The following is an 18,628-nucleotide window of genomic DNA, read 5'->3' as shown; positions in this document are numbered from 1 at the left end:
AATAACTGGTATGCTTCCATTTGATACTAATCCAGGATATTCACTGACATATCTGATTTTTTGCCACAGAAAAGGTACCACAGAATAGGCAACCAGAGCTGCTTTCTGGATTCCATCAGCCAGAAAGAAAAATATCATGATACTCCAATTTCCAGCAAAGCCAAACAATTTAGAATTATCAGCAGAATTAAACACCACCAGGAAATACGCTGTTATCAATCTTCTATGTCCCTAAGAAACATGAAGATTTCTGTATTCTGTAAGGATAACTGACAAAAAATACAAACTAACAGTAAACTTAAATACATTACCTGCCATACACCGATATTTGCTGTGGGCTCTGAAAAAGGTCGTTTGAAGATGCTGCACATTTTTAAGGCATCCGAATACATCTCTGTGACATTATTTAACACTGCAAAAACAGCTGCTAAAGGGTAGACGCATGAAAAAAGACTCACGTAGCCAAACTGCAAAAATAGCTCCAAATAGTCATCAAAAGTACCCTAGAAGAAAATAGAATATTTTGCCCATCAATACAAGATTAGATGCACTTGTGGTTATCCTAGCCTCTATGCATTTTTCTAACCTTAATGAGGAAGATTAAAGTAAACAGCTGTACAACAGACTGTGAGATTAAAGTGAGGAGGATGTAGGTAGTGATTGTTCTTTTAATTTTTCACATACCCTCAGTTGAAGTTCAATGAATTTTCCTTGAGCATCCATCCCAGGGAAGCCACTCATGCATTTATTTATTTACCTAATTGAGACCCTACTTTTCTCCCCTCTGGGCACTCAAAGTGGCATTGTCCTCTTAAGGGTAGAAGAACAATGATAATTCAAGACTTCAGAGCCTTGTACTGAAAATCATATGTTCTGCTATGTAAACAGTATATGAAATCCACAGAAAGACTGAATTGAATTCTATAAGATTCTGGTTTGATCCAATGTGTTCTTAAATTCAATGCCTATATTCAAATTCCATTCATAATGCAAATCATTTATATAATCTATGGTTACTGAAAATATGACCACTAGAACTTTTAAACTGCAATAAATTTAAAGTTCCAACACAGCAGAAGCATTAGACAGCTTACCAAGTAGGTATCCATTTCTTTTTCCAGATTAACTTGCTCAAATACAGATAAATCGGTATCTATTCCTAATGACTTCACCCTTTTTTTAACCCTCTTGTTCCGTCTCTTTTGGAGACAGTAAGGGAGTATGGCTTCGACACACTGATTAAGGATCTGGGAAGTAATCAGCAAAGTTGCCAAGCTCTGAAAAAATGTGAAGAAAAGCAAAAACATTTAACACAATTGCAGCAATCTTCAATTGGTATTACAATTAACTAGAGGCAAAGCCCATTGTATGTGTAAATACAATGGGCACTAGCCTCTCCCCGCAGGGATCCCCTGGCAGCCGCGCGGAGCGCGGCTGGCGGGGGCTCCCTCAGGTGGCGGCCTGGAAAAGGGAAAAATATTGGAATGATTAACACATTTCTTAGGATGGAAGGCAGAATGGCATGGCTTGATCTCGTTAGATCTTGGAAGTTAAGTGAGTACTTGGAAGAGAGACCACCAAGGAAGTCTCTGCAGAGGAAAGCAATGGTAAACCACCTCTGCTTCTCATTTCATTTGAAAGCCCCTTCCTGGGGTTGCCATAAGTCAGTTGCAACTTGACTGTACTTTAAACACACAATGCCATTATTTAGGATCTAGAAATGAAATGTTCTTATTTATTTTTATTTATTTATTTATTTAGATTTCTATACTGCCCATTTCTTTGCAGCTCTGGGCAGTTTACACAGAACATGATAACTTACATGAAATATTATGCAGACTATAACATCAAAACAACTTTCAAAAAAACATCAAAAGATTACAAAGCCGCAATTATAATATAATAACAATTAACAGTAACTTTGGGAGAGTCATGGGCATTTGTCTGGGGGGGACCAGCAGGTGTTCTGAGTTGGTCGGCCTCAAGCAAATTCCGGGTGGAAGAGCTCCCTCTTGCAGGCCCTGCGGAACAGTGGAAGTTCGGGCAGGGCTCTGATCTCTACAGGAAGCTCGTTCCACCAGGTGGGGGCCAGGACCAAGAAGGCTCTGGCCCTTGTTGAGGTCCGACACACTTCTCTGAGGCCAGGGATCCACAGCCAGTTGGAGGTGGCGGAGCGTAAGACTCTTTTGGGGGTATAGGCAGGAAGGCGTTCTCTCAGATACACTGGGTCCAAACCGCGTATGGCCTTAAAGGTGATTATTGTATTAGTTCTGCACGGACATACATTGTAGTTAATAGGATTTTATAGAAACTCACTTTTTTATCTATGGAATCATACATAAGTTTCTTTTCGTAACACTCACCTGTCTCAAAAGTTTCATATCAAACATCACAAAAGCGATGTAGAATAAAGAGGCAAAACAGTTAAAAAAGTTGAACTGCAAGAGACAAAACACAGGATTTAAATAGTGTTGTTAGTCTAGTTCAGGAAAGAACAAGGTAAGGTCCAGGTGATATATCCAACCCAGGAAGGTTTCTTCTCTAGCCCATACAGCCTGTGCTGCCACCATGTGGCAATTCACATCCAAACCAGTCCCGGGAAAAAGCTCTGATGACTTGGATCTCCTTTTAAGGTCTGATCCAAAAGCTCTGATGAATTAGATCTTGTCTACAGGTCGTACATTACAAACCCTATCTAACTCAGTTCAACACTGCAATCCAAATTATGCAGCTCAAATAATACATATAATTATCATTATTTATTAACAGTTCTCAATATTTAGTTACTTTTTGTTTAAATAATTTTCAGAATGAAACTTGATAGCTCAATATCTGCACTTACAGTTTACACAAAGAACAAGATCTACAGAGTATCTAGAAAAAATTCAAGCACCCAGTTCAAGTATACCACCCTAACTGACTTTGAAGAAGCATGTGCAGAAGCAGCACTTGACATCCCTAACCCTAGACCAAAAGGGTTGTTCAACAGTTGGTAAAAGTACCTATTAACTCAAGAATAAATCCAACCTATGTTCTGGTTAATCTCCAATGACAAATCTCATATTCAGGCTGCAATCCTATATGTACTTCCTCAAAAGACATCTCACTGGACAAAGTAGGATTGCGGATGACCAAAGCCAAAGTTTTAGGACTTGCCGAATGCTAGACACAATCCCCAAGGAAAATTTCCAGCTAACTGGAAAGAACGATTGAATCTTCCCTATGCAGAAGAAGAAAGCACTTTGCTTGCACAAACGGGTCATCATTATCCTTCACTTACATAGACACCTCCATGTTGCATGGCCCTTCAGGATGACTCTGGGCAAACTCAAGGGTATCCAGCCAGGGACAATTTGGCAGCCCCTCCCTTTCAAAAACCCTCTCTAGGCACAGATGGAGTTTCTGATTGTGTGGTTTTGTTTGGTCTGGAGTAAATATTCTTAAATGGACTCCCGGGAATGGTAGAGGACAGGAAGGCCTGGAGGATCATTGTCCATGGGGTCGCAATGGGTCAGAGACAACTTCACAACTAAACACAACAAAACATTCTTTGGTAGCTCTCTCATTTCATTGAGAAATGTACAAGAGATAGTCCAAAACACAATTTACATTTTTTTCAACTATACATACCACCAAGACTTTCAAAACAAGGTGATTCTGATATGAAGATTCCAATCTATGGTTTTCTGTAATAATAAGAAGCTCTGATCAATACAAAATACATAAACTTGAGACACTTTAGAGTAGTTCAAGCCACCGCAAGTAAGATATTTTCTCCACCCAAATGTAACAAATGTGTTTAAGACATAACCTTAGTATCAAAATTAAAATTGCTACTTATACACATGACTGCATTCAAACCACATCCCTAAAGCTACAACAGACCAATAACATTTAATAAGTATTAAATACTTGGCATATGCTCCTAATAGGCTTGCTGAAAAAAAACACAGTTTAGCTGCTGTGGGAATCTCCTGGCAACACCACTATACAGAAGGTGGTCAAGTTTAATCTTAACACAGCCCGCGGCGCCACGGGCGCTGCGGACTAAATAAAGCCGTAAGGGCTTAGTCGGAGGAGTTAAGGCGGGCTCTGTCCGGGATGAGGAAGGATGCCGATTGGCCCCTTCCTCCGGACAGACCATCGGACAGGCCAATTGGTAGGTGCTTCGCACCTGCCGATTGGCCCGGCCGATTCCCGCCCTGCCGACAAGGAAGCAACTGCGAGCCGCGCAGACCGCGGCTCGCAGTTGCTCCCTTGCCGGCGGCCTGCCGGGAAAGGCTAGCGCCCATTGTATTTCAACATACAATGGGCTTTGCCTCTAGTAAATATATATTCCCACTAGACCAATCTATTTTTGCCTTTTCTTGTTCTGGTTACTGATGCAACTGTCTCTTTTAGGCTCACCCAAATGGTCAATGTATCTTCATTATTTTTTAGTTTTCTACCCAAGAGCATCTTTCCTGCTCAGTTCATTCCAAACCCCATTAGTGTGTCAAAACTGCAACAGTGGAAAAAATGTGGTGCTTTTGCATCAAGTATTATTCCCTTTCCTACCATGTTTTTGGAACAGTGAGATCTTAGTTCTGTGCCAGTAACGTCAAACCTATCCCTTCCTTTGCACATCTTCTTTTGTTACACAGTCCTACACCAAAGTATACATTAAATTGTTCTAGTAGCCATTTTATTTATTTATTGGATTTATAGCCCGCCACTCTTGGAAACCGGCTCGTGGCGGGTAACATAAAAACAATCCATACAATAAAAATCCAGTGACAAACCCCAAATTAAAACCCCAATTACTACAAATATAACAAGAACTCGGCAGATGGCAAAAACACAAACAAACCCATAGTCCTCCTTAAAACAGGATGGCCATTTATGAAGGCAGCATGTGAGGAAGAACCAAGATGTTCAGCGCCAGATGTTCAGGTGCCAAAGCCAAGGGAGCCCTGTACCACCTGCTCTAGCACTGGCCACGACCACAGGCCTGGCAGAACAGCTCCATTTTGCAGGGCCTATGGAAGGTGGAAAGCTCTCCAAGGGCTCGTAGCTTCTCCGGGAGCTCATTCCACCAGGTAGAGGCCAGCACCAAAAAGGCCCTTGGCCCTGGTCAAGGCTAAGCAAGCATCCCTGGGACCAGGAACCATCAACAAGTTGGTGCCTGGAGAGTGTAAGGTCCTGCAAGGGACATAGGGCAAAAGGTGGTCCCTCAGGTATATGGGTCCCAGACTATGAATGGCCCTAAAGGTGGACACCAAGACCGTGAACCTAATCCGGGCCACAACTGCCAACCAATGCAGCTGCCTCAGCACAGGCTGGATATGTTCTGTGAGGACACAAGCAGACTTATCTATTCATAAAGTATCATGACACCACCAGTCTGCAAAGACTGTCATTTACCAAGACTACAATAAAAAAGTGGAAATGTTAATCTTTAAGGTGTCTCTGGAGTCTTGTTTAATTGTGTTGGAACTAACTAACATGGCTACCCTGAGGAATTTACATCGGAACAATTATCTAAGATTTTCAGCATGCTTTAATCCAGATCACACGTCAAGAATTTCTCTTGCTTCCATAGCCTATTAAACATTATGAAAATAATAACAGACTGTTCTGTACTGCCCTTACATTTTTTATTAATTTGGACTTTGCTGGATTAATGTGTTTATTACATTATGATAAATATCTTTTCATTTTCCATTAGGTTTATCTAATGGTAATTATACTGAAAGCTGTGCTCCGCAATAAAAACTATTTCAGCCAAAAAAAAAAACCCTTGCGTTCAAAGTGAATGCCTGTTCATTATCAAGACTGCCAACCAATTAAAGATCTTGTGTTTTACTGACCGCTTGGCTTTGAATCCAGGAATGACAACACCCCTTTTGCAAATAACAGAGGAAGGGCATAGTTCCTTCCATGTAAAATATTACTTTCAACTTTACAAGCAAAACTTGCCAATTATTATTAGGTAGCTGAAAGTTTGACGTTTCCCTAATTTTCTCTGTTAACAGTTTGGAAACCTTAAATATGGATTGTTTTATTAACCACAGTAAAAAGTTAATTTTAAAACCAGGTCTCAGGACTATTATTGGACTATTATTTTTAAAAGATGGATGTTTGATTTCACTGAATCGCTATCAATTTCAGTTATCCGCAGTTCTTGCAAGAAGAAATGACAGCTATCCACAAAACATGCATAACAGAAATGTTCAGTGTGTTTTAACAAAGAGATCAGGATAGAATGGAATAGCACAGAATGTCACTGCTGTAAGGGATAGTGCTGCAGTCTTTTGTAACTTTTATTGTATGGATCACTTCCCCTTTTTACTACAATGTGTTCTACCTTTATAGCCTCTTCATTATGATACATCATGCCTGTTTTCCATTTGACTTGTTTTCCATTTCTGTAATCCTAGTCCTGCTGCTTCGTTTCCTGGATGCTCTTACTGTCTGACGGAATAGCTGTTCATATTTTATAATCTGCCTTGACTCTCAGTGAGCAAGGCAGGCTATAATTTAGGATGATAAATAATATCCACGTGAGCTATAAAAACATGGGTTGAAGAATCAGAAATAAGCCATGGGTTTATATATCCTTCTCTCCACTTCAAGACCTTCAGTTTGCAGTTCAGCACTAACTATACTTTGCCCGGCTGGCAAAGTAGGGGTAGCGTTCTCACTCGAAATCAAGACTGGTGACTGGGCACAAGAGGGATAGACCGGAGGGGGAAAATTAAGTTTGTTTTCATCAAACAGGTAGGAGTTTGTGTAGCCACCCTGTCAGCAGACCTTTCAATATCAGCCTCAGTGGTTAACTAGGAGTCTAATTTTACTCTGTGATGAAACCTTTACTGGATGTCTATTCACTTAGTGATCTCTATAACTAGGTCCAATATTTAAGTTTTATTCCCTTCTTCCAAGAGATTCAAAACAAGTGATTTAGCATCACAGTGATTACATCTGAGAAATTAACTTTATATCTGAGTGGGAATCTGAACTTTCCCCCCTAAATGAACATACATTTATGTACACACCTCGCTTTAAGGCAGCATCAGATAATTACTCCCCATAAAACATTCAAATTCTCTGTTTTCAGTATTGGATCTATTTTGAAAATTTGTCTATATGCATGTAGACACCTTTTAATAATACTCTTTATTTGAATTACTTCATAATTGTCCAACACTTCATTCTGGGAGTGAATGAATATATAAATATATATATATATCTTGTTTTTATCCTCAGTGAGTATTTATGCTTAGTATTTATCTACACAGGATTATGTGTATCCAAGATTGAATCTCCCAGTGGGTAACTGAAGAGAGGTAGGCAGCCATAAGATGTTTGTGAGCGAGGGAAACAATCATCCACCACCCACTCAGCTGCTCTTAAGCCTGCTGTATGTTTTTTATTTGGGGGAGGGGAGTCTGGTACCCATTCCATAGCTATTGGTCCTTTCCAAGTCTAGCAATGGCTGAAGGCAAGGACCATGGCATCATGGGGAAAACAGCACGGATGAAAAGTTTATCATCCCAAACACACAGTGCTGCTGCTGCTGCTAAAATTATACTTTGCAAGATCCAGTCACAGATCCTCACAAATCAACTGTAACTTAATCCCAAGAGATCATGACTAGTCCAAGACAACTGAGGGGGCTTTGTGACTATTTGAACCTGGGTCTCCCTAATTTCAGTCCACTACATCACAGTGGCTCTTAGCGCTATTTGTTCTAAAGCTTTAGGCCAATTTGCTCATTCACATTTTGATTATTCCCTGAGATGAAGCATGAGGGCCAATGTGCTGAGTTCCGGTTATTAAAACTGGTTGACGAGGCTGCAAACCCTTCAGTGAGCTGCACAAGTACAAACAGTTTATCTCCATCAAAATAAACTAACACTTCTATAAATGCCCCCCCCCAAAAAAAAACCTTTTTTTGCTTACAGTTGTAGGGTCAACACCCACAGCTGAAGAGATAGCAATCAAGCTATGGCTTCTGTTAACTTGATGAGTATTATTATAGTAATAAAGACACTTCCACCATGCCAGATGATTTGGGATATCTAAGAAATCCCTTGATGGTTCAAATGGCCATGCAATTCCATCATAAAAAAAGTAAAAGGCTGAAGGAAAATGGGAGATAAATCTTACCCCATGAGGTTAAGAACTCTGCAGCACACTGGTAGATGCGATTCAGAATTTCAATCACAACAGCATAAATTATGCTAGGCACATATAGCAGCAAACTGCTTAAATCAGATTGGTTCTCTTCATGGTATAAGTAGGCTTGTTCTTCCAAGTCAAAGTAAATCATCATGACATAAAGGGCGATATAGAGGCAAAGGCACACGAATGGTAAGGAAACTAAATAAATGCGTAACTGTCTTTTGAAGCTGGAGTAGACTGGCTCCTCTCTCCCAGTCACAGGGTTGATGCCCAGAACTCCATGAAACCCTGGCCTGGGTTCTTCAAACTGCCGTTTCATCATCAGCGTCCCCCACCTGTAGGCCATCACAGCACAGCAACGCTTCCAAACTTCAAGGATAACCGTAGACCAAAGCAGATTGAAGGTTGCAAAAATCACGTACTTGTCATAATCTTCCCAAGCAAAGAAATAATAAGGAATCCCAATGACGGCCATTGGAATCAAAGCAAATGTGAAATACTCCAAAAAGGCAAAATAGAAAGATATTGTTTCACCAAAATAGTTGCGAATTTCATCTGTTAAAGAAAGAGAGAGAGGGTGATCCTCATACTCAGAAAATACACCAGGCGTGGATATAGATACTGGAAGGCATGTTAGTATTACGTTCTATACCCTCAGTGTAGAAAGTGATTTACAATTGCTACTGCATGTTTTTAAGGATGCTGAAAATGTTACAATCACTTAACACAGTCATGTGGCCAGCCACAAGGCATGAGACTATGCTAAGCAGTTTTCTTTATGCCAACACGAGCCTCAAAAAGGAATGCTTTGTGCAGCTGATCCAGGTAGCATGTTAAGACACATTAACTGATTATGATTATAAGCAGCAGCTGCCAGAAAGATATGATTTCAAGAAACCTCCATCTGCCTATCTCAGTTTTTTTCCCCCAAGTATGAACTGACTGAGTTTGCAAATGTGAAGTGCCTATTTTGTATTAGTTGACACTCAGTATGTGCTCTTCACTGGTATAAATTAAAACGGTATGATGGGATAGACTACAGTAATTATCAGATTTGAGATCAAGAAGGAATTTTCCTCTAGATCTTTCTGACTGCTGACTTCTGGTTATATTTCCCAGTCCTCTTGAGCATGTAGGTTAACTTATTTATATGAGTCAACTCTAACACCCTGTTACTAATTTTCTCATTGTGACACACTCTAGTTTTGATGGTCTATATAGCCTATAGGTCATAAATTTATCTTCAATATTATATGTTACAATCACAGAGCATGAAGAGTTAAGAACAAAGTGCACATCACACCAAATAGCTCAAGATCAAACAAGTGTTTCCCATATAACTTCCACTGACAATAGCACTAACTTACCTAAAGGCTGGTACCTGATTTTCAGTTGGCCATACCATGTGTGCCCAAGTTTCTTTAATTCTTCTGGGTCATGAAGTGGAAACAGATGAATCAAGATACCATTGGTTAGAAGCCTTCGCACTGAAGGGGGGAAAAAAGGAATTTATCTAAATCTAAATGAGCCAAATTGTCTTTAAATACATTTGTAAATCTTAAAGCCCTCTCTCAGCTTGAGTGTATTCTCATGTGTTCATAGGATTCAATAATGGTGGCATTTTGAAGAATACATATTGTAATTGCGGGGCTCCCAAAGATGTATTTTGCGGATTTTTGTTATTCATCCACATGTCAATATGCTTTGGATTAATGCAATAGAGCATGACTAATGTTTTAAAATTTTATATGTGCACATTAATCATTATCATTATCATTATCATTTATTTCCCGCCACTCCCCATAGGCTCGTGGCGGGTCACAATAGTCCTATCCCTGTTAAAATACCCATTAAAAGACTTTAAAAACAATCCCAACATGGCGGAAGCTCTCATTATTCCCACCCCTGCTATCAGAGCGGCAGGGAGGGTGGGGAGGAGATCTAACTTTCTAGGTCGGGGGGGGGGGGGATGCTGGCACTCATTCGCCGATTGAAAAAAACTTGTATTTTAGTAGTTAATATATTGAATATATTTAATATATTCTGCTGCTGCTCAACCTTTTAGGTTCTTACCATGTGGTTACAGGTCAGGTTACTTTGTTCCTTCTTTTGTTGTTTCATTGGTTGTATATGAGATTCATCTATGGTTCTGGCACCAGATACCTAAATATCTCCTGGACCTAATTGAAAATCACACGATTCTTCACATACCTCCCCCCTCAATATTCCTGAAATTAAAAACTGTCATACAAAGTTACTTACTAATTGATTTTCCAGGATAAAGCTTTGCCTGTGGGTACCCAGGGATCATTTTTTCATCTTTGGCTCTCAGGTTTTCAAGTTCATGTTTGATGATGTACTGACACTCTGCCATTGTAAGGAAATCATGATTGTCCTCTAAGCAAAAACAAGAAGCGGCATCATTGAAAGTCGCCTTGCCTTGAGATTGTGGAGGCATAAAGAATCAAGAAAGGATGAGGATCCTTACTAATTATTATATTTACTTCGTTTATACTCCACCTTTCTGTGGAGACATAAAAGTGGCTTATATTCTCCTTTCCTCTATTTTATCCTCACAACACCCCTGTGAGAGAGGCTAGGCTGAGTTTAACATGCCTACTAAAAGTTACATCTCTACTAAACTTTGTATTTCATATTCAATAATGAAAACTTCTGTTAATGATTAGAAATTTTTTTAAAAAACATGAAATTTCACCTGATACATGAAAGTCACATGTATCAAAAGAAGATGAAAGTTCAATGTTCAAAATTCAATGATTATTGCTGTAAGAATGGTTGTACCACATAAATAGCAGAAAATAATTATCTCTTGAATCATTTACCTGCAAAATTTTTGAATGTTTTCCTACTGCTGTATGTAAAAGCTCTCATTGTATGATCGTTACATTCTTTCACCAGTCCCACTGTTTCAGCTCCCAGAAGTAGCCTTAAGTGAGATGCTCCAACGAGATATATATTCTGATTCCCATCTATTTTTTTCCCATCTTCCACCAAAGGTTTAATTAGAAGTTGGGCTCCTTTGAAACAAGGCAATAAAAGAAACAAGGCATATATTTAAAACAAGTTATGCTCATTATATAACAAGCAGGAAATCTACAAGCAGGAAACCTACAAGATCATTTTGCTCTGTATCACTTGCCCCAGTATTTACTCTTTCCTTTCCACAACAGTAACCATAGCATCTTCTTGCTTCTCTTCCTATCCACTAACCATACTACCTTCATCTGCTCCACTGTCTATAGTGTTCCCTCTCCCACCAGCCTCTCCTTGGCAGATCTTTGTCATGGTTGCACAGCAGCAATTACTCCTGGGCCAGGCCCAGTTATGAAACAGGCACCATGGCTGAGCCCAGGAGTTTTGTCCAAGTCTACACCTGCTCCCTGCCTTCCAGTTTTGCTTTACAGAAATGAAGGCTTAAAAAGCTCAGCAAAACCTCTATGATCACATAGACCATTTATGCACTGGGAACTTCATTGCCCCAGCTTTTGTGCAGGAGCATAAATTGGGGGTGGATGAGGTGCACCAGGCGAAATGCTCCCCCAGGTGGGTGCAGGAAAAAGTGGGGCAACCTGCCACAACTAAAACTCCAGCCTGCAGCACGGCATGTAACCTCCAGTGCATAAACGGTCATAGTGACCCCCAAAATAGCCACTGAGAGTTCAGTGGGCATTTTTTTCTTAATACTACAGGAATTATTTCTAATCTTAATCCCAAATGTTATTTTTTAAATTTCAGATTGTTTTCCAGACTTGGGGCTTCCTCCAGATTTGTAAAGAAATCTATCTTTCCCGTCCCTACTTCCATTTTGCTGATCTATTGAACCACATTTTCTAGCCCAGTTCAGAATTAGATATATGATGGACTCCCCCCTTCCCCTCTCCCTCTGTGTGTGAGTTTGTCAGTGTAAAAAGTGCCACCAACTCACAGCTGATTTATGACTACCCCATTGAGGGTAGTCCAGACAACCTGGATGGTCTACAAATGCCCCATCATGCTGTTTGGTCGTGGGGGGAAACTACTTCCCACCATCATGATACCCATTAGTCTCAAAATAGCATCAGTTCCCAAAAGCAGAAGCATGCATTTGTAACCTCTGAAAGTTTCAAAACTCCTAGCCTTTTCCTTCACGGGCTAAATCAGAAGCAATTTCCTTTCTACTGCTCCTACTACCCCTGAACATTTATTATTGATTGATCAATAGTTTTATATTTCAAAATAGTTTTGTTTCAGTTACACTTTTTATCATTTTTCCTTTCACTGCTAAAAAGGAATGCTATTCTAATCTACTGCCTTCTAATGACGTTTTTAAATACAATGACAGCCTTTACACACAGAGAATTTTATTACACTTGGGAATTCCCACCTCCATTTTTCTTCTTCTCCACAATCTTTTGCGTCAACCACTCTTTGGTTTCATCTCTGGTGTTTTCGGCAAGCTCGATGACCACCAGAGGTTTGAAATTAGCCTCAAACGTGTCATACGCTGACCAGCTTATCTTCATCTTTTAGGATACCAGGTAACCAAAAAGTAAAAAGAAGAAATCAGCTTTGCAACTTGTAGCTAAAAGCATGTCCATCACCCCCATCATACTCCCAGTTTACAAGTTAACTGTTATAACACTTGGCTTTCTCTGGTTAAAAGCATTTCAATTTCATCCTAGATGACACATTTCCAGTATTTCCACATTGTTTGGGACTATCAGTAATAGGGACAGTATTCAAAAAGTCCAATCGGTAAATGTTTACCACAGGCAATCTCAACCAGGGTTTTGTGAAACTCTGGGGTTTCTTGATGGCCCTAGAAGTGTTTTCGGAAAGGGTGGGAGTTAATTTTTAAATACTTTTTTACATTTTATTAAACATTTATTGGGTGATATGACCATATATGAGCATGTCAACCAGCCATCCCCTCCCAAAATGGCCAATGGTGGGCCTGTATGGACCTGTATGGGCGTGTACACAACTGTGCTTCCCACCCATATTGAACACCATCGCACACCACTTCTGGGGTTTCTCGAAGCCTGAAGAATGTTTCAGAGGTTTCTCAATAGTAAAAAAGTTAAGAAAGGCTCGTTTACAACATTATAGCTGAACATTTTTGAAGTCTGTACAAACTTCTTTTTTTAGAAAAGCAAATGTTTGATGAAGTCATGCAGAAATCCTAGTCAGTTATCCTGACTCAGTTTAACTATTTTTTGCCTTAGTAAAATAGAAAAGATGTATTTAAAGGTACAAAAGAATAGTTTACATTTATCAATCCAAGCTTTGGTCAAGATAAGTGTGTTGTTGCAGCAGTTAAGCATTTGTGTGCCTGAGCATTTGTGTGCCAGCAAAGCAAGTTTTAGATCTATTTTGCGCTATAAATGAATCACTTGTCTTCTCACTCTCTCAGTCCAACACCATAATGGAGACAATTACTTTCTAAATCAAACCGACAGTCTAGCAATTAGTTAAAATTTGTTAAAAGCTTCATATAATAGCCCAAGATCGAGACAGACTGGGAATCAAAGATGCAATGTTCATGCAGATGCGCTGCCCTCAGGACATGGTTCGGACCTAGTAGCAGGCATGGAAACACTGGGGTTCTTGCAATTTGTTGCTGGTCCCACTCATCAGGCTGGCCATACCCTCGACTTAATCTTTGGTGCAGGTGTAGAGGTAGATCTGGTGATGAGTAACAATGTTCCATGGTCAGACCACCATGCCCGGTTGGGTGATGGATGTATTAGTCCTCCCATGGAGACTTATGGAATCCGAGAGATTCCTGAATGCTTTTTGGGACCCGATGCCCTCTGGCGTCTCATTGGCTGCTATGGTGGAGAACTGGCAGTCCCACCTGCTGGCAGCCATCAACGAGATTGCTCCTCGGCACCCTCTCTGCCCTCACCTCAAATGGGCTCCCTGGTATACCCAGGAACTTTGGGAGAGGAAGAAGGAAGTGAGACGGCTAGAGCGGCTACGGAGGAAGACTCGCAACCAGGCGGCAAGGACATCTCATCGCATGCTTATGAAGGCATATGAGAATGTGGTGAAAGTGGCGAAATGAGACTTCTAGGCTGCTGAAATCGCATCCACAGGCTCTTACCCAGCATAATTATTTAGGGTGATTAGGTCTCTTACCGCCCTCGAGGGGGTGTCAAACTTTTATACAACTGGAATTGAGCTGTGAGGCTTTTGTGAGCCATTTTGTGGACAAAGTTCTGTCACTCTGCCAGGACCTACCTGCCACGATTGAAAGTTCATGAACTGGAAGCTCCGTGGTCGTCACGAGGGAGCGTTTGATGGCTTCAGATGGCTCTCAGTAACCAAAGTGATCAAATTGCTGGGGTCATTGAAGGCGACCACATGTCCATTAGATCCCTGTCTGTCCTGGCTGTTCAAATCGGGCAACAAGCAGCTGGAGGCCCTTTGTGGGAAATTGTAAAACTCTCCCTCATGACAGGAAGGGCTTAAGGAGGCTTGTAGTTCACCCTCTACTGTGAAAACTATCCCTGGACCCTGCCAACTACCACCCAGTTTCGCATCGTGTTCCTGGGAAAGGCAGTGGAGCAGGCCACAGCAGATCAGCTCCTGGACTTTTTGGAAGAAACTTAGGCCCTGGATCCATACCAGTCTGGCTTCCGTCCTGACCATGGGGTGGAGACTGTGCTAGTCGAGCTAGCAGATGATATCCTACGCCAGCTGGATAGAGGCGGTTGTGCTATACTTTTCTTTTAAATCTGTCAGCTACAATTGATGTGGTCGACCACGATTTGCTGGTACATCACTTTGCCGAGACTGGAGTGAGGTGGACTGCACTGAACTGGCTGGTCTCCTTCCTCCGGAATCAGACCCAGAGGGTTGCAGTGGGAGAAGAGTTATCAGACCCCCCTGGCCCTTCCTTGTGGAGTGGAAGTCCCGCCTAGTGGAAGATCTACTTGGTTGTACCAGAGCACAGAGGCAGTTAGGATAGGCGATCCACTGACTGGTGTAGGGGAGGAATGGGGCTCCACCATCCGATGGAAATTTTAGATTGTTTTAGTATTTTACTGGGGATTAATTGAAGGGGTTTTATGGCAATTATTTTATTTTATTCTTTTATCTTGATTGATGTAAGCCACCCCAGGCTGACTATGTCGGGAGGGGCGGGATATAAATTAAAATATAACTAATAAATAAATGAGTGGACACTTTCTTTTTTTTTAATCCATTCTAGAAATACTTAAATACACAAAACCACTCCACTAACAAAGTTGGTTGATTTTAATGTATTAAAATATTTATGCCACACATTTCCTTTCAGCTCAGGTTTGTTGAAGCCTTCTTCCATCTGAGAATGAGCCACAAATTGGAAGAAGCTTCTGTGAGCCTGAGAAGGCTACTTGGAAGATGGTTGTATCGATCTACTCCATTATATATCCATGCCAGATGCCAGACTACTGGTCTAACCTAGTATTATTTACTACTCTAAACTGAAAGTTGATTTCCAAGACTACAGGCAGTTACAGAGAGTAGCTGTGGTGATCTGCATTAGAACATTGAGGCTAAATTACAGGAGCAGCTTAGAAACCAACAAGATTTTGGCATATAAGCTTTCAAGAGTCAAAATACTTAACATCAGAGTATATGACCATGGGAGCTTTGACTCTCAAAAGCTCATACCCCCAAAATTTTGTGGTTGTTTCAGGCACTATGCTAGCAAAACTACAGGCAGACTATTTCCTTGCTTATGTTGTAAACCACCGAGCTCACAGGGAAGGGTAGTATAAAAATTTAATAACTCTGAACCTGAGCCTCTTCTATCTAAAAATACTGGGATTGTTTCTGCTGTCACTAAAACCTTCACGGCAGCATCATAAAACTCCACGGAATTCAATTACTTTCACAATAAAATCTCACAATTCAGGCGCAGTGCTGAATACACTCCCTGTTTGCTATGTTTTGTGAATCCCAGAAACATGCGACTTCACCCCCTCCCCTGGGAGGAAATTTACAGTAACCTAAAATGGAAGCTCAAAAGTCACATTGGCTTCCTCCACTGTTTCCTGCCTCAAAATGATGACATTTGAGATCCGACCAATGCTGTGTCTCTGCCTGCCCACTTCCCCACTGTATTTTTTTTAATTGAACATGATTGTATTACAACACAGCAAGATTTTTCAAAAAAATACTCTGTCAATTTCATGCAGAGAAATGGAACCCTGGTCAATTTCATGCTGAGAGACGAAGTTGTTAATTTCAGCAGAAATGGGATCCTCTATTTGCAGAGCACGTGATCTACCACTGAGCTAGGGAAGGTACTGCCATACATGGAAGTATTTGTTACAGATACGTTAAAGAATGTATTCTAGTATAAGCTTCTGTAGGCTACAGCCTACTTCAGATGCTTTAAGTAGATCCTCCCTACATGTAAAGTTATTGAAGAATGCAATGAAGAAGATGCACTCATAGCTTCCAAAATCCTGTCCACAAAAGCTTAGGCCAGAATAAAATGTGGGTAGGCTGAAGATGCCACAAGAAATTCTGGATATAATAGACCCTAACCCCTCTGGTATCTAGCTCACATGCAAGTTTCACGCAGGGCAGCACTTTGCACACTGGAAGGAAAAAAACAAAAACTCAAATTGAACTTCACACACTGACTGGCAACAAACAGCCGCAACTAACCCTGGATCCATAACAAATTAATCTTTGGAACAGAAGCGTGTCTTCAACATTGTTTAGTTCTGTCCACACTCTTTTTTTTGTGGGAGAGAGATGTTCACCTAAGAACTATAGTCTGTGAAGGGGGACCAAAAAGGGCAACAATTCTGTGCCTTCGGAGGGTTAGTCAGATCCAAACTACGCTCTGGTTCTCCTGACCAGAACCACCATGGACCTGTTAAACTGTTATTCTCATGTTATTATTATCACTCCCGTTGCCATTATTTCTATATTATTATCCCTCTCATTATTATTACTATATTATTATCCCTCCCATTATTATTATCACTATATTATTATCCCTCCCATTATTATTATCACTATATTATTATCCCTCCCATTATTATTATTACTCCTGTTGTTGCTATTTCAAAGCGTTATATATAGTTCCTTTAAGTTTCATGTGAACTGCCCGGAACCTGGGGGGGGGGGGCAATATACAAATGTAATAAAGAAACAAACCAGTGGGTAGCCCTGTTGAACTAAAGCAGCACGACAAAAAATGGGTCCAACAGAACCTTTAAGACCAACACAGATCTATTCAAGGTTGGTTGAATAAATAAATCTTGGTTGGTCTTACAGGTGCCAACTGGATCTGCACACATTGGATAATGCACTTTCAATGAGCTTTCGCAGCCGGATTTTCCTGTGCAGAACAGGAAAAATCTGCTTCTAAGGCGCATTAAAAGCACATTATCCAAAGTGTGCGGAGTTCCTGCGGTGCTCTCTAGTTCATTGCGGCTCGCCCTTACATTCGCCCTCCATGCTGAGCTACCCTCCATCCCAGCCAAGGATGCGCAAAGCGCCTCCCACAACTCCGCCAGCTCGTCAGTTTCCCCACAGACGGCTGGAAGGAAGCGGGCGGGACTCCGGCGGGGAAAGCCCCAACTCCCCGCCCGAGCGAGCAGCACAGGCGCGGAGCCCCCGGACGGAGGCGAGCTGGCCCGCAGGCGACCGACTCGAGCTCCCCCCTTAACGGTCCTCTCTCTCCCCCCCCCCCCCCCGCATTCCTAACCCCGCCTCGGCAGTCCGCGGGGAGGGCGGCACCCCTCCCTTCCAGGCAGGGGCCGCGGCTGCGGAGGGGAGGGGAGGAAGGTGGAAGGAGAGGCTCCTCCTCTCAGGGGAGGGGGCTTCGTTCCCTTCTTGCCCGCCCGCCCTCACTCACTCACCCTCGGCCTCTTTTCTCCGCTGCCTCAGGGTAAGGGGGGGCCCTCCGTGACAGCCGCCAGCGGGCGGAGCCGCTCCAGCCACGAGACGGCGACTGCGCATGACCAGAAGCGGAGCGACACTTGTAGCCCCCCCCCTCCCCCCCCGTTTCGGCATCGAGAAGGGCGCTGAGGGAGATGGCGCCTTTGGGCGGCGTGTGTTGGGGGGTGCGCGTTGCTAGGAGTTCAGGCCCCGTCGCTGTCCTCAGGCGGGGTGAAGTTAGAGGCGCAGAACCCCAGGAGGTTTCTCAGCCCCGAGGTTAGGCGGGGTTACTACGGTTGTCACGCTGTGGGGAAGTAATTCTGTGTAAATAGTTACGTGCTTTTGTAGGATTGCGTCGTTAGCGTCCTAAGCCTGTTCTGAATGATAGTGGACTCTTCTTGCAAGGAAAGGGAGGCGGATTAATCCCAACTCCGCGGCTGGAAACGGTCACGAATTGCTGGTAAGAAGCGCAGGAAAATTCAGCGTGGAGTGTTGGATTAACTGGCCCCGGTGCATGGGGCAGCTTGAAGGCTAAGGCAGGGGTAGTCAACCTGTGGTCCTCCAGATGTTC

General features: G+C 42.0%; 1 protein-coding gene across 3 annotated transcripts in view; it reads right to left on the bottom strand.

Moving 5' to 3' along the window:
• Positions 1–18,161, bottom strand: part of ANO10 (anoctamin 10) — a 76,937-nt gene extending 58,776 nt beyond the window's left edge. For 2 of the 3 annotated variants that reach the window (XM_077302704.1, XM_077302703.1), the window contains exons 1-11: positions 18,039–18,123; positions 14,410–14,593; positions 12,551–12,689; positions 11,010–11,204; positions 10,429–10,563; positions 9,534–9,653; positions 8,152–8,721; positions 3,631–3,686; positions 2,364–2,438; positions 1,095–1,277; positions 312–503 (exon numbers count right to left, since the gene is read on the bottom strand). In XM_077302704.1, the coding sequence (XP_077158819.1) occupies positions 312–503; positions 1,095–1,277; positions 2,364–2,438; positions 3,631–3,686; positions 8,152–8,721; positions 9,534–9,653; positions 10,429–10,563; positions 11,010–11,204; positions 12,551–12,689; positions 14,410–14,430 (1,686 nt within the window). In that variant the 5' untranslated portion in view covers positions 14,431–14,593; positions 18,039–18,123. Of the gene's footprint in view, positions 1–311; positions 504–1,094; positions 1,278–2,363; positions 2,439–3,630; positions 3,687–8,151; positions 8,722–9,533; positions 9,654–10,428; positions 10,564–11,009; positions 11,205–12,550; positions 12,690–14,409; positions 14,594–18,038 lie in introns of all 3 variants that reach the window. The other variant, XM_077302705.1, reaches the window with a different exon arrangement.
• Positions 18,162–18,628: the final 467 nt, after the last annotated feature.

Source organism: Paroedura picta, chromosome 11 (genome assembly GCF_049243985.1).
Source record: "Paroedura picta isolate Pp20150507F chromosome 11, Ppicta_v3.0, whole genome shotgun sequence".
Classification (NCBI taxonomy): Eukaryota; Metazoa; Chordata; class Lepidosauria; order Squamata; family Gekkonidae; genus Paroedura; species Paroedura picta.
This window is presented reverse-complemented; position numbering and strand designations above follow the sequence as displayed.